This window comes from Megascapheus bottae, chromosome X (genome assembly GCF_031878675.1).
Source record: "Megascapheus bottae isolate mThoBot1 chromosome X, mThoBot2.hap1, whole genome shotgun sequence".
NCBI classification, from domain to species: Eukaryota; Metazoa; Chordata; class Mammalia; order Rodentia; family Geomyidae; genus Megascapheus; species Megascapheus bottae.
The window spans coordinates 104535521-104558807 of NC_143547.1; the positions used below are offsets into that span (position 1 = coordinate 104535521).

Genomic DNA, 23287 nt, shown 5'->3' on the forward strand with positions numbered 1-23287 from the left:
CAGTTCAGCAGGCAGAGGAGAAATTATGTCTCTGGCTTGTACGAGAAACTAGGAGTCAGTGTCAAAGCAGATTATAGAGCACTAGAAGGTTCTTTCTCTTCCATCTTGGCCACTAGGGCCCATATAGTCTTGGAATATTAAGGGACACATGTGTGATTTGTTTAAAGACATTTGATGCAATGACACCTGAGGTGACAGTGGGGCCCCAACTGCACCATTGCTAAGGGCACGAGAAGCTGGTTGCCAGTGGCTCACGCCTGTCATGCTAGCTCCTTAGGAGGCTGAGATCTGAGGATCATCCTTCAAAGCCAGTCCAGGCAGGGAAGTCCATGAGAGTTTTATCTCCAATTAACTATCAAAAAGCTAGAAATGGCAGTATAGCAAAAGTAGTAGAGTACCAGCTTTGAGTGGAAAAAGCTAAAGGATAGTGTCCAGGCCATGAGTTCAAGCCATAGTACCAACACAAACAAAAAGGCAGCTAAGACTTGTCAATGATAGCACTCAAAGTAGACATCAGGTCTCAGATTATCAGCCAAGTCCCCAGAGTGTTGTTCTTCTTCTATGCTTTTTTCCTATTGCTCTTTTAGAGCTAGGTTTTCCCTTAAAAGCTTGATCCTGATGAGTGCAGTGGCCTGGCCCTGCAGGGAACTGGGCTTGGCAGATGAGAGCAGCATCCTGCTCAGGCCTGTCCCCATCTTAGCAGGAACGCACGCCTTTATTCAGCCCATGTTTTATGTACCCCACTAGGGGCCTGGTCCATTCTTCTAAGCAAAACCAAGCAGAGCTTGCCAGATGGGGGCCAGAGGTGGGGTGGGGTAGGGTGGGGCTAAGCATCTTTGGTAGAATTGTAGCTGCATCTGTATTTGTGTATTAGAGCAGCACGGATATGCCTGTGGACCAAAACAGAGAAAGTCCTTACATGGAAGTCCTGTGCCTGTGATTGGCATTCTATAGAAGCTGCCTACGTGAGGTCCTGGGAACCTGGAAGGGACACCAGGAAGGAACCCATTCTTTCTGTTTGGGGCCCAAGGTTGGGTTGCTTTCATATAAGTACTGTGAAGGGAAGGGGTAATATGTTCCAAAAAGACATGTACTCATGACCTGATTTATGTAAGTATACATCACCTCTACAATAATAGAAATAAATATTTAAAACAAACAAAACACAAATACTGTTACCAGTTACTGGTGGCTCACACCTGTAATCCTACTTAGTTGCTCAGGAGGCTGAGATTTGAGGATGATCATTTCAACGCAACCTAGGCATGAAAGTCCATGAGAAGGGGCTGGGAGTGTTGCCTAATGGTAGAGTGCTTGCCTAGCATGCAGAAAGACCTGGGTTCGATTCTTTGGTACCACATACACAGAAAAAGCCAGAAATGGTGCTGTGGCTCAACTGGTAGAGCCCTAGCCTTGAGAAAACCCAAAGGACAGTGCTCAGGCCCTGAGCTGAAGCCCAGAACTGGCAATAAAATAAAATAAAATAAAAATAAAAATTTAAATAAACAAAAAATTTAAAAACAAAGACCATGAGATTCTTATCTCCAAAAAAGCTGAAAGTGCAGCTGTGGCTAAGTGGTAGAACACTACTATTGCAGAAAAGGCTCAGGGAAAGCACCAAGGCCTTGAGTTCAAGCTCCAGGACTGGCATAACAGAAAGACTACTGTCTTCCACTGGGGACCTTATTTGGTAAGGAAAAGAAGTCAGCCAGCCTGGGTGGACTGGTGGCCAAGTGGGGGGCTGAAAAAGGGGCTCCATGGGCATTCTGTGTTTCTGTGTTATTCCCAGGGCATCGCAGGAACTGATGTGGCCAAGGAGGCCTCTGACATCATTCTGACAGATGATAACTTCACCAGCATTGTGAAGGCAGTCATGTGGGGCCGCAACGTCTACGATAGCATCTCCAAGTTCCTACAGTTTCAGCTGACGGTCAATGTGGTAGCTGTGATCGTGGCCTTTACGGGCGCCTGCATTACTCAGGTGAGCACCAATGGCTGTCCCTCCCACAATCCATTGAGGAGCTGCTTTCTGAGTGTAATGACCACAACTGAAGACATAAGGCTAGAGGACCTAGTTAAGAGCAAGTTTTGTCTTTGATTCAGATTCCTTTCATTCAAATCATATTCACACACTAAATTAGACACCATCTTAGGGTGCACAATTCAGTAATTTTTTTTAGTATACCTGTAGTATTGTGCAAGTTCTAGAACTAGTTGTAGAACATTCTCATCAATCCCAAAGGAAACCCAACACCCATTAACAATCACTTCCTAGCCCCCTGCCCAAAATGGACTGACCTTGGCAAACCCCAATCTGTTTTCTGTAGCTATGTTGCACTTTTCATATGTAGGAAATCAAGTAATAGATAACATTTGGTATGTAGCATCCATGTTGCAGTAAGTATACATTCTTTTCTTTTTTTTTCTGTATGTGTGCCAGTCGGGGGCTTGAACCTCAGGTCCTGAGCACTGTCACTACACTTTTTTGCCTAAGGCTACCACTTGAGTTTCCAATTTTTTGCTGATTAATTGGAGATAAGAGTCTCACACACTTCTTGGCCAGGCTGTCTTTGAACCACAATCATCAGATTTCAGTTTCCTGAGTAGCTAGGATTATTTATAGGCATGAATCACTAGTGCCTGGCTCAATTACCTTTTTTTGCAGGGGGGAGGCAGGTGGCAGCCATGGAGCATGCCTGGGCACTGTCCTAAGCTCTGTTGCTCAAGACTAGTACTCTACCACTTTGAGCCATGGCACCACTTCCAGTTTTTTCTAGTGAATAATTGGAGATAGAATCTCATGGACTTTCCCTCCCAGGCTGGCTATGAACTGTGATTATTCAGTCTCCTGAATAGTTAGGATTACAAGCTTGAGCCTTAGCATTAGACTTTCTTTTGAAGATTTTTTAATTGAGATCTAATTCATGTGATATTAGTATTACAATACACATTTTCAATATTTTACTATGTACACTGTTACTTATATGTGCATAGTGCTATATAACCATCACAACGATATACTTCTAGAATATTTTCATCACCCCAGTAAGAAATCTTGTATGTATTAGCACTCACTCCCATCCCATGGTGCCTGTCATATGCTCATGAAATCATAGGATGTCATTTATATGACACATGGATTTGTGCGTGTGTGTGTGTGTGTGTGTGTGTGTGTACACCAGTACTGCTGGGGTTTAAACTCAGGGATTCATGCTCTATGTTGGCTTTTATTGGTGAAAGCTGATGCTGTACCAGTTGAGTGAGACTTCTGCTACTGGGTTTTTGCTGTTTAGTTGCAGATGAATCTCTAGGAACTGTCTGCCCAGGCTGGCTTTGAACTACAATCCTCAGATCTCAGCCTCCTGGGTAAATAAGATTATAGGTGTGAGCCACCAGTGCCAGACTTAGGAGGCTTATTTTTGAACAACAACTCAGATGGTTTGACAGGAAGGCAATAAGACTTGAAGTTTGGTCTTTCCTTACTCGGTGAGGTGGGAGGTAAGAAAATTAACCAGCACTTTGTTCCTGAACGGCAGCCCCTATCCCTGGGCTATTTCATCGGCTAGGGCAACTGGCTGGGCCTTTAGGCCCCATTAAGAATTTAAATCACACCTTCCATGTCACTCCCAGTAGGCAAGAGAAGGGAGATGGGCAGGAATTGGAAAGGCCAGCAGAAAACCATTGCTAACCTAAAAGAAAGTAGGCATGAAGAAGTTCCCTATTTATGGGACTGAAATTCTGCTCCATCCGCTGCAAGCTGAGTTTTCGCAGGCACTGCAGGCTTTCTATCTGCAGCCTTTGTGGTATGAGCCTGGTGGCTGGTCCATGGAAGAGTGACTGGGTATTCTGTGCAGGACTCTCCTCTCAAAGCCGTGCAGATGTTGTGGGTGAACTTGATCATGGACACCTTTGCCTCTCTGGCCCTGGCAACGGAGCCTCCCACTGAGTCACTGCTGCTGCGGAAGCCGTATGGCCGGGACAAGCCCCTTATCTCACGCACCATGATGAAGAACATCCTAGGCCATGCTGTCTACCAGCTCACCATCATCTTCACCCTGCTTTTTGTTGGTAGGTTGGCCCATAGGGCACATGTGTGCACATGCACATGTGCCTGCACACATGTGCGTACACAGACACACACATAAATGCATGCACGCACACACTTCAGCTGTGTGTACAAGGCCTTCAGCACACTCTTGGTGTCCTATGTACTTGGGCATGACTGCATTATGCTATGTTTATCCCCGGTCAATCACAGAGTGACACACAGCAGTTTTTGGATGTTTTCTTTTGACACTTCTGATCCCTGAACTCAGGACTTCACGTTCTTGCTCAGCTTGTTATTTACAGCTTGCACTTTGTCATTTGAGACATGTCTCTAGCCTGATATTTTGCTACTTTTCTGCCTGAGGTTGGCTTCAAAGTGTAATCCTCTAGGTCTTGGCTTCTGGAGTAGCTTCGATTACAGGCAGGAGCTACTGATGCCTCCCTACATAGTTTTGGACAGAATGGTAAATGCAAAAAGAGGAGGCGTGCTTGGTCCTCATGGCTCTCACATTACTCTCTGTTGCCTTTCATTTTGGCATCCCAGTAGGGACCCCAGGGCATGATGTGGTAAAGGCCCTCCTCAGATTCCCTTCTATCCTTCTTCCAGGGGAGCTTTTGTTTGACATCGACAGTGGGCGGAACGCGCCTCTGCACTCGCCGCCATCTGAGCACTACACCATCATCTTCAACACCTTCGTCATGATGCAGCTCTTTAACGAGATCAATGCCCGCAAGATCCATGGTGAGAGGAATGTCTTCGATGGCATCTTCAGCAACCCCATCTTCTGCACCATTGTTCTGGGCACCTTTGGCATTCAGGTAAGTGGGGAGACTCCACACTTGACCTTTGCTACCTACAAGAGGTTGAGGCCCCAGGCTTCAGTCTCAGATCTCCCATGATACTAGCCACAATTGTGTCATTCATGACTTTTCTCCAACTCACACCCTTGCTACATTCCAACGCACATGTTCTTCACCTTCCAAATACTCTGGAAGCTGCTGGCTTCCAGAAGGATGGAGTTGCCTTTATTACAACTGTATTCTCTTTACATGTGTCACAAGTAGCCCTTCCTGGTTCCCCCTGTGTCAGAGTCTGCCAGTCCCATTTCTAGCCTCTAGTTTCTTGGTGTGTGGCTGCTATGACTCTAAAACAGTGTTTTAGAGATATCAGCTATGGTCAGTGGTGGTATGCTATCCTCAGCCTGCCGCTATGGCATGGCTAGGCTCAGCTCCCCAGAAAAGGCTGGCTGTGCTTAATGTATAGTGTTTTCCAATTAAACCTGGACAAGTAAGGGCCAATAGATTGAGCCATAATTAGCACTGAGTGCCAGTGCTCGAGCCTCTAATCCTAGCCACTTAGGAGGCAGAGATCTGCTGACTGTGGACACAGAAGTCCATAAGACTCTTATCTCCAATTGAATATGAAAAAAGCTGGAACTGCAGTATTGATTTACATGGTAGAGCCCTAGCCTTGCACACCAAAGCTCAGAGACAGCACCCAGGCCAATTTCAAGCCTTAATAGCTACACACAAAAAATAAACATAAAAAGAGATCATTGCCACTGAAAGATAGTTTATGACTCACAAATCCCAAAGGGGGGTGCCATATCATGCAGGCCAGAAGGCAGATGCATGGACGGAAGCTTTGTTGTGGTTCCTCCAGAACAGCTCTGAGTGGGGCCAGACTAGTAATCTTAGGATTGGCTGCTGTGCTTCCTTTGAAGCCCGTTCTGGAGCTTTGTTTATCTGGTATGTGACTGTGGGAAAAAATAATCTATGTGCTGGTCAGTCAGTTTGAAAAACTTGCCTGACTGGAACTATGTGTCCTTCTAAAGTTGAGAATAACAAGGAGGCAGGAGGCCGGAGGTCATAAGCACAGGGTGTCTGGTATGTGCAGGCAGGGTGGCCATGTAAGCCATCAGATTTGCAGAGCTGGAATATGGTCCATACAGCAAAGCAAGTCCCACCTAGGCACTAGAGTGACTGGGTGCCCAGTACCTTAAGGGGAGGTAGAGGCTGATACATGGGGCTTTTTGCTCCAAGAAAGGAAAGTGAAGCCCTCTATCAGAAAACACCTAGTTCATCTGCCTAGGGATCCAGTAATCTGATTAGGAGGCTAGGCTGGTCTGGAATCAGTGCTGGGCAGCCAGGAGCTGCACTAGTGATCTGCTGCCACAAGACCTCCATTTCTATCCTCCTGCAGATCGTCATTGTCCAGTTTGGCGGGAAGCCCTTCAGCTGTTCCCCGTTATCCACAGAACAGTGGCTCTGGTGCCTGTTTGTTGGTGTTGGGGAGCTTGTGTGGGGACAGGTAAGTGTGCTTGATCAGCTTCCTCACCTTGCCCCTTCCACTTTGCTCTGCTGATGGAACTTATAATGGATAAGATGTCTGGGTCCTGACTAAGACCCCTCTGTGCCAGCTGCTTGTTCCAGAGCCAGCACTTTGGGAAAGTGCATGGCATCGCCAGATGGGCAGCTGTGCACAGCTGCACTCAGGCCTGAAGCACCTGGAAGCACCATCATGGTAATGGCCCCAACAAAGACAACACAAGAGATAATGGCTGACATTTCATGAGGCCCACAAAGATCACTCACTGCTCCCGTTTTCATGATAGCAACCAAAACTTGCCCCTTAAATCTGAGTGGCTCGGGAACTGGGCTGCAGCTTGGTTGGTAGAGCAATCACCTTAGTATAAATGAGACTTAGATTCCACCCTAAACACCACACATAGAAGAAAAATAAAAATAATCTGGATGGCTTGGCAAATCCACACATATTTGCAATGAAAGAAAAGCATACTAGATAAACTGTGGGGCAAAGACGAGCTCTTGAGAGAAATTAGGGTGTATAGTTATTTCCACCTGATAGAAAGTGAGACACGCACACTTCTAGACCTATGGGCTGCAGCTGAAGCTACTCAAAAGGGCAGTTTATAACAGCACAACTGCATCAGAAAGCAACAACCTGGGTGGCTAGAACCCAGGTAGCACTACCTGCCTTGGGTTTGCAAGAGGTCTCAGAAGGCATTCCTCCACAATTGTGGAACAGTAGCATAAGAAATGGAATCCAAGATCCACTTCTCTTGGTGCCTTAGCTGAGGCCACCAACAGAATAACTGTGTCCATTGACTCATGCCTACAATCTCTGCTGTTTGAAAAGTGGAGATTATCAGTTCAGATCAACTTCAGGCAAAAGTTAGCAAGATTCTACTTCAAAAACAAGCCAGGCATAGTGACCCATATCGGTCATCTCAACTATGAGGGAGGCAGGGGTACGAAGATGTCAGTCCAAGGCCCTGAGTTCAAGACCCAAGACTAGCAAAAAAAAGTTTCATGGACTTTCATGCCCCAGCTGTCATCAAACTTAGATCCTCAGATCGCAGCCCCTGAGTACCTAGTATTACAGTGTGAGCCACTGTGCCCAGCATTGTTCACCTTTTTCAATGACTAAAATAAGATGTGCTTGTGTGGGGGGAAAAATTCAGTAGAAAATCTCCATGAAAAAAACAAAAACAAAACCAAAAACGCCCTCAAGTCTCCCCTCGGCCATTTTGAGATTCCCACTTGCTCAGACACTCTAGCTGACAGAATCCATATATTCTTTCACACAATGACATGGAAAACTCAGGCCTTCTCTTCACTCTTTCCTCTCCTGCCCTTCCCAGCTGTCACCGTCCTTGTCACCTGTCCTCCCTGTCAGCCATTGATCCCAGGCCTTTTTCTAGATCCTCATACTTAACAGGTGTCACAGTGAATCATATACACACACTTGCTTTTCCCAGTTAATCGTGAAAGACAGCATGGGTGGACACTGGTTAGCTAGGAAACAACAAACTGTGGTGGTCAGGGTTTTTCATTGTCTGGCACATTGGCATGCAGTACCGGATGGCTTGCCCCATTCTCCAATCTCTTTGTGGCCCAAGCTCTCCAGTACAAATGATGATATTTGCATAGACTAGCAGGTGGTCCAATGCAGGGAATGAACCACACTCCTCCAATCCATTCCAGGAGTGGGGCAAGGGCCAGACCTGACTTTACTGCATAGTGCTCTAGGATGGACTTCCCCAGCTCTCTTCTCAGCTCTTTGGGTGGAGGAGACTCATTGGAGGAGGAATCTGCTCTAGGCAGAAGCCAGTTTAGGAAACCAAGGGAATGGTTGGCTCAAGGGAATGGCAGGCTCCAGCTTGTGTGGGTAAGAGACATGACCTCTGGTCTCTTCCTGCCTCCCAGTAGAGCTTGTTCTTATGGCACCTGTCTGCTGTCACTCCACTGTGACTCCCCTAGGTCATCGCAACCATCCCCACTAGCCAGCTGAAGTGCCTGAAGGAAGCAGGGCATGGGCCTGGGAAAGATGAGATGACGGATGAGGAGCTGGCAGAGGGGGAAGAGGAGATTGACCATGCTGAGAGGGAGCTCCGCAGGGGCCAGATCCTCTGGTTCCGAGGCCTCAATCGGATCCAGACACAGGTAAGCCATTGTTTCTCTTGGCTGTCCTGGTGCTTCTGCCTGGAGAGGGTAGAAAATAGGCAAAAAGCACAGAATGGGCAAGCAGAACCTGAGGCTAACAGGGAAGCCTGTGGGTCCTACTGCCAAGCACAGTCAGTTTCTAGTGTCCCCTCTACCATCTTGGTGTGCTCACTGCTCACTGGGCAGACATGGCCTCTGCCTGATATCACCCTCAGTGCCCAGGAAACTCCTGCTAGAGTACACTAAAAGTAGATGCCAGTGAGTAATGGCCATCTCTCAGGGGCTCAAACCAGCACTGTACCTGTCACTTGGTGAGGACCAACCCCAGGAAATGGGCAAGTTTTGTTCTTGAAAAGAGATGCCCACTTTAAAAAGCAAGCTCCCAGTCACTGGAGCTTACTGCTGTTACTGTTCAAAGGATTCATTTAAGACAGACTGGTCATGGGAGCATGGCCTAGTGGTAGTGCTTGCCTAGCATGCACGGAGCCCTGGGTTCAGTTCCTGAGTACCACATATACAGAAAAAGCTGGAAGTGGTGCTGTGGCTCAGGGATAGAGTGCTGGCCTTGACAAAGCACAAGGACAGTGCCCAGGCCCTGAGTTTAAGCCCCATAACTGGCAAAAAAAAGGAAAGAAAAGAAATAGCCTGAGCCTGGTGCCACTGTCTCACGCCTGTAATCGTAGCTACTCAGGAGGCTGAGGTCTGAGGATCAGGGTTCAATGCCAGCCTGAGCACAAAAGTACGTTAGACTCTTACCTCCAATTAACCTCTAGAAAATGGGAAGTGATTCTGTGGCTCAAGTGGTAGAGAGCTAGGGACAGTGCCCAGGCCCAGAGCTTAAGCGTCACAACCGAAAAAAGGAAGAAAGAAAAGGCAGGCAGGCAGGCAGGCAGGCAGCAGGCAGGCAGGCAGGCAGGCAGGCAGGCAGGCAGGCAGGCAGGAAGCAAGGAAGGAAGGAAGGAAGGAAGGAAGGAAGGAAGGAAGGAAGGAAGGAAGGAAGGAAGGAAGGAAGGAAGGAAGGCAGGCAGGCAGGCAGGGAGGGAGGGAGGGAGGGAGGGAAGGAGGAAGGAAGGAAGGAAGGAAGGAAGGAAGGAAGGAAGGAAGGAAGGAAGGAAGGAAGGAAGGAAGGAAGGAAAGGAAGAACGGAGAGAGGGAGGGAGGGAGGGTCTGACATCAACTTGGGGCTTTCTCTTGATCCAAAGGCCAAAGCCATCTGCTTTGAAGTCAGATGCCAACTGTATACCACCCATTAGTAGGCATTTTTGAAGACATTACAGGAGCTGGTGTGCTACAGCTGTCCTTATTTCTGCCTCTAGCTCTTCCTTGCCAACATTCCTACCAACAGGTTCCCTGGTACCCTCTCATGATTATACTGTGCAGAAACAACTCTCAGCCTGGCTTTTAAGTTCTCCTTCCTGCTCCATCATGGCTTCTTACCAGGCACTCTGGCAGCTTGCTGTCTCTTCTGAGTCTTTCTGCTCTTGCTAACCCTACGTCCCTACTTAGCCTGTGCTTTGTCATGCTGTAAATCCCTCCGGTGTCGTAGGGAAAGAAGAGATCTATTGGAAGCTCTGCTTACCATCTTCCTCCATCACACCAGGTCACCTAGCCCAGTCACACTGCAGCCTCCTGGCCTGGTCTACCGTACCTTTCCCTGACATCCTCCAGACAGCTTTGGCACTCTCAAGTCACCACCTTCCTAAAGGGCCTGATCACCTTCTCTTCAGTGACAGTCCCTAAGTCTTGACATACAGCCAATCACTTCTCTCTGGGGTCCTACCACCTTAAGGCAGAACCACCTGGCTGGATCTCCCTTGAGAGTCGGTCTGAACACCTTTCTGGGGCAAGACCTGAGACCACACACCCCTCTAGTTCTACCTTTATCCTGCCTGCCATACATAGGGACAGCTTGTCCCTAAGTTGTCCTCGGTGCCCTATTTCTTCTTCATGTACACAGTGCTCCCTCTTCTCCTATTTGGGCCCCAGCTTCAAATGAGACCATGTGCTTGCAGTCTCCCACTACTCTACTCATGTTGCTTAGCTTAGCCCCTCTGGTGCCACCTCCATTCCAAGACTTACAGTGCCCCTCTCCAATGCCCTGTGGATAAAGTCCAGGCACCTGATTGTGGTCCTTGAACCTGCAGCCTCTTGATATCACCCCATTCCTCTCCATACCCTGTGACCGTGACTGCCTTTCCAGATGTATACTGTGCTGATCCAAGCCTCTGTGGCTCCCTCCTTGCTGCTGCATCCTGCCCCAGCCCCATCTCTTCACGCTACAAAAGCCTGCTCAGCGGTCACCGAGCCTGTGACTCCTCATCCTCTATTCCCTCCTGCCACCAGCTCATAGCACTGAGTCCGAGCATGTCACTATGATCTGAGGAACTTCTGAGAACTGCACCTACCTCTAGAGAGTGAGATCCTGAAAGACTGAATGAGGGAGCATCAAAGAAGCCAATGTGGAACGAGCTTCTGGGCCTGGAGACAGTTTTCTTGCTGAGCATCAGGAGGCTGGGCAAGGAAGGATCTCCTAGGTCCACATGTTAGTTCTGGCCTGCCCAGAAGCCCAGGAGCAAATGAGAACAGCTGATGGAGCCATGGGAAGAGTCTTCTCTCCCAAGTTCCAGTGCTAACTGCTCACACCATGCCCAGGCCAGGTCAGGAATGCAGCACATATAGTGTTTTCTTGTTCCGTGCAATAAATATTTCTGTGCTAAATTTAAAGCATATCAAACATTTTTAAAAACAAAACAAAACACAATCCTCACATCTTCCCCAGTGCTTGTATGGGAGACTATAGCTGTCATACCCCAAGTGTACTGTGGAGCCTAGGAATATGGGGGGGGGTGGCGCACGGGGAGCAGATATAGACAGAAGCTCTGCACCTGCATCTGAAGTGTCAGCGGTAGCTTGAGCATCTGTGAGTGTGTTATCTTTATATGCCTGTGGACTCCTGGGCCTGCTACCACTGCCTGACTAGCAGAAGTGAGTCCCATCAGTTGGAGTTGTGATTTTCTATGTTATTCTGACTGTTGCCAGCCTTGGAGATGCTTTACAAGCAAAGAAATGATGGGAAGGAACTGGCCCAAAGTCACCAAGTGAGAGCCAGGACTGGCCAGGGCCCAGTTCTCTTTCCATAGTTCTCAAGCATGCTCCTTTGTCCTTCAAGAATGCTACTCTGATTCCTCCATGGGATCTTGATGCCAGGAGCTTTTCAGTTTGGCTTTATCATATCAAATTTACCATGCCTTTAAACAATGCTGAACCAATCAATTATTTTAGTTCAGGTTTATAGACTTTCTGCTTCTTTGATTCAAAATGCCTGCCTGAAAAGCAAAAAATAAAGCCTGCAAGAGGCCTCTTGGGTTCCATACATTTTTCTAGGCAGCTGGTTCCATATTTCTGGATTTTTGTGAACCACAAAATTGCTCCCCAGATTTCTGAGGCCTGCATACTTTCTGTTGCTAAGTAACCCATTACCCTCTCTCAGCACTGTTCCCTACTAATGTATCAATGCACCAGATGCCAGGGTGTCATTCTAGAATAAAAGAGATCCCTTTAAACCCAGAACATGTACCTTTTTAAATGCTCATAATGTGTTCTGTCTTTTGTGCATTCCATTATAAACCAGTAAGAAGCTTCACCAACAACTGGGCTTTGTTCCTGGCCCAGTGCTTGGGCTCTTGGTGGGGAGGGGTGGTCCTCTTGTCCCATGGGGAGACTCCATGTGAAGCAGGAGAGGCCAATGCAAATCGGGTATGGCAAAGGCATGTTTCCCTTTCCGTTTTATTCCTCCCCTAATAACCGCTCTTTCTTGAGACCATACTCTATAGGCCAGAAATAGTTACCCTAGAAAGGAAAAGCCCACAAGAGGCTGTGACATCATCACCTCATCATCTTCCTTCCATATGCTAACACACAGCCCCACGCTGCCTTACCATCAGTGCTGCAGGCACAATCAAGTAAGGGAGTGGGTTGTGTTGGGTGAAAGGAGTGCTGAGCAGGCCAAGTAGGAAGATGATGAGTCTTTTCCACAGTGCATCCAAGGTCAAAATGACGTCCATCTGTATTTTGATTGGGGTAGAATGTGAACAGTCGAGCTGCCTTCTTCCGCTCTGTCCAACACGTGGCTGAAACTGGGGTCTGCTGTGGAGCCTCTGGGGTGGGACAGGTAGTAAGGGTGCTCGAGCTCAAGAAATCCATGCTAGCTTTGCTGTTCATGTCATCCAGTGAACTAGATGGTGCTTTCTAGAAACTAGCTTCACTGTGTAAGATCAGAGATTCTTCGTACTGAGGTCGTTCCCTAAGAGGAGGCTGTAAATGTGCCACACTGCACACTAGCATATCTAGGGACCAGGTCTCCTGATGAGAATGATGTCATATGTGGTCACTAGACTCAAGCTCCTTGGGATCCCACTGCCTGTGTGTAGCTCAGTCACAAGTGGAGTCAGGAAATGTCAAGTTGGGGGCAGGGTGTCAAGCAGGATGCATACACAAAGCTCTCCCATGAGTCTTGCTTGCCAAGCACCCACCTGGTTATCAACTTCCAGAAATGTAGGAATGGAGTTGTAAGCCAGGTACCAGTGATCATGCTATTAATCGTAGCTCAGAAGGATGAGATCTGAGGATCAAGGTTCAGAGCCAGCACAGGCAGGAAAGTCTGTGAGACTCTTATCTATAATGAACCACCCCCAAAAGCCAGAAGTGGCTATGTTCCATTGATAGAGTGCTAGCCTTGAGCAGGAGAAGCTTAGGGATGGTGCTCAGGCCCTGAGTTCAAGTGCCAGAACTGGACCCCCACCCCCCCGAAAAAAAGTGAGGATATAACAGAAGCCATCGTCACACCCCACTCCATGTCTCCATGCCTGTGGCTCTGAAAAGACAAAACAAAGACTCTGTCGAAACCTGTCTTTTGTTGAGGTCCCTATAAGCTAGGAGGTCTGCAGAAGCCCCTGCTTAGAGAAAGATGAAAGATGAAAGAAAATGACTCGCTGACAGAATTCCCAACTCGTGTGCCACTGAGGTGCACTGGTGTACCTCTCATCTAATGGGAGAATGGCCTCTTTCTAATGGGAGTGTGTCATATCCCTCAGGTGTGTTGGGGCGGAAATAAAGGTTGAGAGCTACCGAAGTAGGATAACAAAGTATTGCCAGACACAGGTACTGACTGACTTGTACTGAGTGGCTTGCGATGAGCATATTGTGAATGCAAATGACTACTTCTGAAATGTTTGCGGTGTGTCCCGCCTCCCCTCACCCCTCGTCTGTAACCCTTCCCTGGCAATCTCACCACCACTAATCATTTGCCCAGCAAATCCTCTCTAGGTCACAGCCTGGTCAAAAGCATCATCAGCTCTCCATGAGCAGGGCTGACCTAGTTGAGGCTTTGCTGTCACTATGTTCCCAGTGTGGTCCCCATCCTTGCCCAGCCCTACCCCGTGCAATAGCGTGGACCATAGTGAAAGCCAACCTTTATCTCATTTTCTCTCCCACAGATGGAGGTAGTGAGTACCTTCAAGAGAAGCGGGTCATTTCAGGGTGCTGTGCGCCGGCGGTCTTCAGTCCTCAGCCAGCTCCATGACGTAACCAATCTTTCTACCCCTACTCACGTAACTCTCTCTGCCGCCAAGCCCACCAGCGCTGCTGGCAGTGAGTCTTGACTTCCCTTTTCTCTCATAAATGGCATCTCAGGGGAAGATAAAGCCTCCCCAATTTTGCCTTCTCTTTTTTCCAGTCTTGCATTTCCGCTCACCGTGGCTTTTCCGTTCCTTCTTTACCGCCCTGTCCAGTCCTACCCGCCAGACGATGTGTCTCTCCAAAGCCATATTCTCTTATGAACTGTACCAAACCCATAGCACTGCCAGGCCTTCTGTCCTTTGCTTTGTTTGCTTTTTCTTTCCCTTTTTTTTGTTTGCATTTAGTGCTCCTGCTGCCATTGGTTTTCTTTTCTTGAGCTTGTTCTCATGTGCCGATGGTTCTTCATGAACTCAGGTCTCTTCTGGTGCTGTCTGGTATGAGGCTCGGTTTTCTGTGGTGAGTGTGAGGAAAGCATGTGGTTTGGGGACAGGAGCAGGAGGTACTACCCACTGTGCAGCATCCTTGGCAGCAGAAGGGACCCAAGTGGCAGTTTCCAGCATTCTCCTTGAGGTAGCTCTCAAAGCATGTAACGGTCACATGTCCCCAAGCAGATTTGATGGTGCCAAAGCATTCCTGCTCAATTGGTGCCCATCTTGCATGCCTTGCCCTGACCTATGAGCTCTTAGACATGTCCCAAGACCTGGCTCTGGCAGGCAGTCCAGCCATCATGGATTGCAGCTGCCCCCTTGCTGCTGGTAGGACCAGACTTCAGGATCCTATCTTGTCCTTGAATGATAAAGCTGGGAAATTCTGGCCTCCAGTCTCCTTCCTTAGAGAAGCTGGGAGAAATCAATACCCTTTAGTGGTACCTGGCAATGAAAAATCCCCAGGGGGGTTGATCACATTTGAGAGAGTCCAGTATAAATACTTCTATAATGGCTTACATCTTTTTACAAAGACAAAGGAAAAGCCATTCGATTGCTGAACCCAACTGCAGAGAACCATGCGGGCTTCCCTATTCCCAACCAGGCAGCTTGCTTTTTGTAACAAACTCAGGAGATTTCAAAAACCAAACAGTAAACCTTCAAGTATGAGCCCAGAGCCCCTGCCGGGACAGTTCAATGCTACCTCTTTCCTTTCCTTCCAGCGACAAGCCATCCCCACGCAGATGCCAGTCTTTAACTATGCCTTTTTCCATCACAGACTCTTCGGGTTTCTTTTTGCTTGATTTCTTTCTGTTCTGTTCTTGTTTTTTTTTAGGAACTGGTGAGAGGTCCCCGGTGGGGGGCCCCCTCCTCTTGCATAGGCTGTCCATATGGGCTACTCTGCCCTTTAAGGAAAGGACAAGGGCCACCCCAGGAACAGCACACCTCTTCTCCAAACCACAGGGGTGCAAACACCTCAAGCTTGCTCTCACATCCACTGGACTACCGACCTGGCCAACAAATACTAGCCGATACCCATCATCATTGGTCTGGCCAGAGTTCTTGGCATACCCAGATGGGGGCCTCACTGCCACTCTACCCAGAGAGGCCAGTGGAGGGTTGTCAAGCCAATTCATGATGCAGATGGGCCTCCCAACACACTTGGTCAGGGCGAGGTGGGCAGCACAACCTTTCCTCCTCAGAACTGAGGGGCAGGAGAAGGTATGAGTGTCCCTAAGGGATACACATAGACTTGTCCCGCCTCTTCCTCCTCACTGACTTCCTCCACATTTTCCTTTGCCATCTCTCTTTGCCTCCTGTTTATGTGTCTGTCCATCTGCCTACCTGTTGACTTTGGGGGTGGGGCAATGCTCCATTTTCTCTGCCCCTCAAGTCTTCTCCACAGCTGCTGCCTTGTCCTACCCTGAGGCCAAGCGGTCTTCTCCAGCTCCTCTCACCTGCTTCCACTCCTGGATGCTTCCCACTTCCTCCCTGGGGGCCATCCCTCTGTCTTCTCCTTTTTGCTCCTAGCACCTGCTTCCTCCCTCCTTTCTTCCTTTCTCTCCCTTCTTCTCACTTCTTCCCACTTCTTCCTCTCCCTCCTCCTTCTCATCCTTCCTTCTTTCCTTCCTTACTTCCTCTCTTATGCTACCACTTCTCTTCTTCTCTCCTTACTTCCTTCGCTTCTTCATCTCTCCTCTCCCTTCTCATTTCCTCCCTTCTTCCTCTCCAACCTTCCTTTCTTCCCACCCTTCCTCTCCGTCCCTCCTTCCCATTGGTGTCCATTTCCCTCCTTCCCATTTATCTCCGGAGCCCAGCAGCCTGGTAAGTACAGTGGAAGGGCTGCCACCCTCCTGCTGTTCACAGGTATTCCAGAGGACCCTAAGCAGCAGAAGTGAGGGTAGAGAGCACAGCTTTCTGAGAAGGGTGCTGGTATAAAGGCCCAGGGGGCCTGATGTCCCAACCTACAAACATGAGACTAAAAAAGCTCATCCCTATTGAGCAGGTGCACCTCTGAAAGGACTCAGTGTGGAGGAAGATGCTGCTTGCGGCACCTAGAAACCCTCAGGGGGATGTGCTTTGGTGCTGGAAGCTGTTCACCATCACCATATCACAGATTGGTTTTCAATTTAGAACCCAAGGCTCACTCTGAGTTTAAAAAACAAAAACAAGAATCCAGAACCCAGCACAGGCTTAGGCCACGACCTGCCCAGGGCCCCGTAGGCAGCCTGGACTCTCAGAATGAGGACTCATCCCAATCTCCTCATATCCATGGAACTTTTGGGGGAAGCACAGTGTCTCAGCAGGAATGAGAACCATAATGGAACCTCCCTGAACAACAAGCCACCTGCTGCTTCCCCAAAGGTTTCATACATCAATCACAGGTGTCCTAAGTAAAAGTCACAGTTCCTTATATGACAAACTTTTTATCCTCTGAGGGCCTGTATTCCAGACTGGTCTTCCCTTCAGCTCCCTAAGAATCAGAGGACTGTGTCTGTAGCAGTGAGGGCAGGGAGGGCTCTTCCTCTTCAAAGTCATTCCCAATAAGGACCTAATTTTTCTAAAATTGGCTCTCTTCGGAGAAGGGCCATTCAGTGGCCTCAGAGCTAACAGTAGAGGGTGACTAGAGGACATGATCTAACCCAGAGGGTGGGATAACTAAGAATCCTTGGGGCTCAGTGTGCCCTCTTCAGCCCTTTGAGCCTCCAATACCACACACACACACACACACACACATTTCTGCTGCCTCCGGATTCAGGTCCTATTCTAACACATCCTACTCTCTCTCTTCTGCTCATTATCGCACTACCAGACTGTACCAACCATGACCTGCCAACTCCTAGCTCCAAGAACAACCTCTAAGCTTTCCCTCCTCTGTCAGCCATTTCTTCCCTCCTGCCAAGCCCCGTGGCTACTACCATCACAGCCATTTCCTTCCCATTCTCCTAAACCAGTGTAATGTCTTTCCTTCCACAGCTGCCCCCTCATTTCATGTGAAGCCAGGCCACTTGGGTGGCTCCGGAAAAAAGGACAGTGTGAAATCCTAGTCCCTGTTTGGTGACACACTGACATTCACATACACACACACACACACACACACGCACACACACACACACACCACCACCACCACCACCACCACCACCACCATTGCACACTTCATTTGCAGTTGGTGTCAGTATCCCCAAACTGTGGTCACTTGGCTTTGCTAACAAGCACTCTGCCTCCCCATGCAAACCAAACCGAGATACTGGCACCATCAAAACTTCTCTGTAGTGTCTAGTGCCCAACAATCCTTTCATGGCTGTTTTCCATGTGGAGACAGGCAAACCCCAGGCCTTCTTCAGAGCTTCCCCTGAAGTTTGTTTTCCACTCCAACTGACAGACCAGCCTAACATTCCTGCAGCCACACTGGGCCTTGATACTCGAATGTTTACTGTTGCAGTAGTTCATAAGTCCTAATCTAGCCCAGAAAAGGGATAGGGATGGCTGTTTGGTTTGGTCCCATGCAGTCAAAGGAGCTCTTTCCAGATGTTTAGTTCTATATTAACCACACTGAGATGGATCACAGAAGTTGGTTTGCATTGTCTTTTGTAATAGGAACATTTTTTTGTGCATGGGGACCAAAGCTAGCCCCAAGTGAGCCACCAGGGCCTTGCTTGTTCTTCCCACACTCTCAGGTGGAAGGATCTGGCAAAGTGAAAACAGTCCTGTTTTAGGAAGTTTGTTCCATTGTCCAGATGTTGGGCTAAATCTCTTCCCTTGGATTTCAGAGAACAGTGAATGTATTGGCATTTTTCTCAGCTATTTGTAGATGTACACTGCCTCTATGTGGAAAAGCATTTGGTCCCTTCCGGAGGGCATGCCCTGTCCCAAGCCTTCCTAGAGCCACAGGCTATGGTGCAGATGGAACAACTTCCAGGGAATTCCCAAAGCTCATAATACAATGCAGCCTAGGGAAGACCCCAAAACCCCTTCCTGTGAGTACTATGAATGCTGACTTGCATGCCAGCAGCCAGGAGCTGAGATTTCATGAGATTTGTTTGAGACAGTACAGTGTGACTTGACTAGTGTGAGAAGTAAGGGTTCCGGTGGGGCTCCTCCAGCATCCTGTGTTGTCTGCCTACCTGAAGAGCCTGATGATGTCAGGAGAACAAGTCTGGCCTCTCTTGGTCCTGGGCACAGTGGGTGTCAGTGTGTTAAGATGAGAGGCAATTTTCCTAAAATTCACCAGACACTTTGTGTATGTAGGCTTGCCACATACCTAAAGCCGCGTCTTTCATTTCTGCCATGATCCCTTGATGACAGGGCTGCACTTTGTGTTTTAACTTTCCCAACAGAAGCACATGACATCTCCATAGGGGAGGAAAGAGTCCAAACCGTTTCCTAACATAGAGAAGTAAGGCCAAAGTTAGCTTCTCTTCAGTTTCCAGCATTTCTGATCTTGGATTCTCATTGGTTCCACGGTAGCTAATAGGCAAGGTTCTAGATTAGTGGTTGATACAGAACAGTAGAAAATCAAGGGAGGAGTCAGGTAAAAACCCCCCAAAATCTGAGGTCCATACATGCTGGGCACAGATACTAAGCAGATCACATGGAGAAGCCTTCCTGGGGCGTAGTGAACCCCAGAAGCATCAGTAGATGGAATTATTTCTGTGTGAGGAATTAGCAGAATGCAGTAAAAAGGTATTAGGCAATGTCCTGCAGTTCAGGAGCTTTTGCTTTTATTTTTCTTTCCTTGTGTTTCCTTTTTCCATTCTTTACTGGAATAAGCCTTCCTTCAGTTCCTCGCTTGTCTCCCAGCTTCTGCACTCCTGTGTCCCAGCCTCCATCCTTTCTGTGCATTGGAGGCCTAAGCAAGAGCACAAGCAGCTTTTCAACAGGGCTTAGGGCCCCCGTCAGTGACATGGTATGCTTGCCTTCTGCTGCAGCTCGAGGGTGGAAGTGAGCCTTGTTCTGCAGCATCACTGCCTGGGTAAGGCTCCCAGCATTCACATAGCACTTCAGTAGCACAGCACCCTGAGCGCCCAGCTGTTTGAGGCACACAAAAGCACTGGGAAGCCAGGCACCAGTGGCTCATGCCTGTAATTCTAGCTACTCAGGAGGCTGAGATCTGAGGATTGCAGTTCGAAGCCAGCCCGGGCAGGAAAGTCTCTGACACTCTTATGTTCAATTAACTGCCAGAAGACCACAAGTGGCGCTGTGGCTCAAAGTGGTAGAGTGCTAGCGTTGAGCAAAAAGGAGCTCAGGGACAGTGCCCAGGCCCAGAGTTCAAGCCCCATGACCACCACCAACAACCGAAAGAAAAGCACATGACAAAGAAAGGCACTGATGGTTCCAAGTACTAGAAAGTAAAAGAGCAGATGAACAGGATGTCCAGGCCAGCCTCTCTGAGAATGAACATTTAAGCTGAGATGAGTGTGAAAAGGAAGGACAGCATGACTTGATTCTCGGGATGAAAGTTTCTAGGCATGGGGCTGGCCCAGCAAGGTGTGAGGAGGCTTCTGACTAGAGTGGTCTGAAATAGCTTCAGCTAGCTAATTGAAGCACACTGCATGGAGAGCCTGGAAGAAGGATGAAGCTATTGTGAAAGACAGGAATCAGGCTCACAGTAGACACTTCTCAGCTACTCACTGAGCCCCTGTTGGATGTGGATAGTTTTCCTGGATGCTGGAGCCATCAGGGAACCCTACAGGCAAATCACTGCCTCTAGGAGTTTTACTTCAGTGAAGGAGATGGAAGAGAGAAAGAGAGAGAGAGAGAGAGAGAGAGGGGGGGGGAGGGGGGATGAATTGAGGTGGAAGGTACCCTTGAAACGGAGCACTAGAAACCATGGCAGATGCAGGAGTGGTGGTGGGGCAGAAAATGGCTCGCTGAGGAAATGGGGAAGAGGTGGGGGAAAGAACTCTGAGATTCAATGAAGGAAAGGCCCGAAAGAGGGACCAGCCAGTGCCTGGTGCTGAGGTAGGAATGTGACAGAAGCTGGAAGAAGTAAAGGAGGATAAAGTAAGAGGCTGCAGGACTTCTGGTCTTGCTCTAGGAAACACAGCTATTGGATGTTTTGCATTGGTGGAGACTATGAAATGTTCTGGCTTATAAAAGGACTGCTTGGGCTGCCATTTTGATTGGGGAGGAGGACTACAGCAAGGAGAGAAACAGGAAGACAAAGGAGGCGGCCCCACATCAGCCTGCCGAGGCCAGTATGGTGGGAGTGGTAGTAGCAGTGTGGTGGCAGGATGTGAACTGGCAGATTGTGAGATCATAAGAAAGCAGCAATGTAGTTGTTGGGGCTTGGGGCTGGAGATTTGAGGCCAATTGAGACATAACTTACACATCCCAGTCTTCAGTTGAAGATGGAGAACCATTGGAAGACAAATGAAATGGAAGTCAGGGGAAAGGAAAGGGACCACAACCTGACTAGAAAGGAAATGAGGAGACATATGGAGACCAAGTACCCTTTAGTTTGTGGGAGGAGACAAATATCCAACAAGCCTCTCAGAGCCACTAACCATGGCAGAACACAGAAAACAGGGCAGCGACTAGAGGGAATTTGCTGAATCAAACAAGTAAATGACCCAGGCAAGGGGGAAGATTGCAGAAGCAACATCCTTGACTGCCTGCAGGGGGCAGTAAGGCATACCATCTCACGCAGGTGATTAGAAGCTATTGGAGATCCCATCTCCACCCCTACCACAGAGCCTGACATCATTGGTTTTCTCAGAAGCCTCAGTCATAATTGTAGGACTCGTGTTTCCTGCTTGCATTTTTTTCTTTAAAATTATTCGACAGACCCAGGCATAGTGGCAATAGGCTTGCAATCACAGCACCCAGAAAGCTATAAAAGGACTTTTATAAATGTCAGGCCAGCCTAGGCTGCTTAGCAATATCCCATCTCAAAAAAAAAATTCGACAGGCAAATTGGCTGTAGATGATGGAATTCAATGGATTTCCACCAGAGTTAGGAACCAAGCCAATTCCATCCTCCTAGAATGTTTAGACTCAAGGAAATGGCAGTACCTGATTTAGCCAGAGAGCTGAGAAATGTCATGTGGAGCCAGGCACCAGTGCTGCACACCTGTAATTGTAGCTACTCAGGAAGCTGAGTTCTGAGGATTGTGGTTTGAAACCACTGTGAACAGCAAAGTCTGTGAAACTCTTATCTCCAATTAACCAGCAAAAAGCCAGAAGTAGAGCTGTGATTCAAATGGTAGACTGCCAGCTGTAAGCAAATACACAAAACAAGAACATGAAGCTCTGTGTTTAAGCCCCAGTATTGGCATAAATATTAATCCCAGCTGGAGAATGGACAGTACAGGCAACCACCACAGGAATGACAGACTTAGTCAGAAGCTGTGTGTCAGTCATACTGGGATGGGAAGGGGGCAATAGGCATTCTGGAACAAGGGTGTGATAGGTCCAGGGGACCTTTAAGAGGACATGACCAAAAGAAGCTTGGAGTTCAGGAAAAGGGTCCTGGCTTTAGGTAAGAAATTAGATGTGTTGCAGATATGATCAGATCCCTTGGGAAGTATGGTGGGGGGGACTGTGAGAAAGCCAGTCAGGAGCCTAAGAAGAGGCAGATGTAAGCTGTGGCATTGGGACAGGGCATGGGTTTCACTCAGCTTGTGCTGTGACTTAGCTTAGAACACTGAACTCTGGGTCTGACAGAAGGAAGCTGGGACCATGAAGATGCCTACCAACAGCTGGCTATAATCCAGTCCTCCATGATGAGCCTTTCTTACCATTTGCTGGTTTTCACAGAACCAGTTGCCCAGGAATTGCCTGTGCCCTTCACCTTTAGAGTGAGCTAAAAACCCCATCATAACACCAGTGTATAGCCATTGTAATAGTTTTAGACCTGAATGCAGAGACAAAAACTCACAACTTACACCAGCAGTGTGGAGCAGTACAGACCACTCAGGTATGGGTTGCTCATTCGTGTGTATTCCCCATGTGCTGACTGATCCATAGCTCTATGCCTGGCTTTAGTAGTAGGCATTAAATGAAGCAAATTACATCCAGGAGGAGTGCCAGAGATAAGCCAGTGGAGCCAAAGCAGTGGTAGCCACAGAAACAAGCTGCCCTGTGGCCGTGGCAATTCTTTGTAGGAAGGATTTTGGGGTTTATCCAGGTACAGTGAGACCCAGGGCATGAATAGGTTTGAGCCGGGTGGGATGAGTTGGTTTGTCCTGATCACATGACCCAAGTCCAAAGGAGACCACCAACTCAGCAATGTGGCCAAGGTCAGGGATGCATTTACTGAATGTAGAGTCCTGGACAGCCTTTTCTCTTCGGAATAGGTAATGTCCATCCCTGACATAGATGCTTCAGTTTTGCACCAGAAACCCTAACCAATAAGGCAACATGGGAACTGGCTACAAAAAAATATGAACTCTGTTGTTTTAATTTCAAATGCAAAATAAAGTTGGGTGCTAGGGTTCACACCAGTAATCTTAGTTACTCAGGAGGCTGAGATCTGAAGATTATGTTGCAAAAAGTCCAAGAGACTCTTATCTCCAATAGAAATTACCAAAAATGTTGCAAATGGATCTGTGGCTCAAGCAGTAGAGCGCCAGCCTTGAGCAAAACAAGGCTCAGGGACAGCACCTAGGCCCTGAGTTCAAAGCCTCAGGACTGGCACCAAAAACAAGGTGATATGATTCCCAATTTCTGTATTAATTCTATTTTAAAAAGCAGTCTGAGATGAAGGACTCAGGAAGAATAGCTGTCCATCTGCAATCTGGCAGATGTGGCTTCACCCAGTCCAGAGAAAA

At 48.2% G+C, this 23287-nt stretch overlaps 1 protein-coding gene across 1 annotated transcript in view; it reads left to right on the forward strand.

Moving 5' to 3' along the window:
* The window catches only part of Atp2b3 (ATPase plasma membrane Ca2+ transporting 3), a 74605-nt gene that overhangs the window by 45578 nt on the left and 5740 nt on the right, over positions 1 to 23287 (forward strand). The window contains exons 16-21 of the mRNA XM_090326405.1: positions 1790 to 1981; positions 3855 to 4068; positions 4655 to 4866; positions 6251 to 6358; positions 8332 to 8514; positions 14010 to 14096. Of these exons, the coding sequence (XP_090182531.1) occupies positions 1790 to 1981; positions 3855 to 4068; positions 4655 to 4866; positions 6251 to 6358; positions 8332 to 8514; positions 14010 to 14096 (996 nt within the window). The remainder of the gene's footprint in view (positions 1 to 1789; positions 1982 to 3854; positions 4069 to 4654; positions 4867 to 6250; positions 6359 to 8331; positions 8515 to 14009; positions 14097 to 23287) is intronic.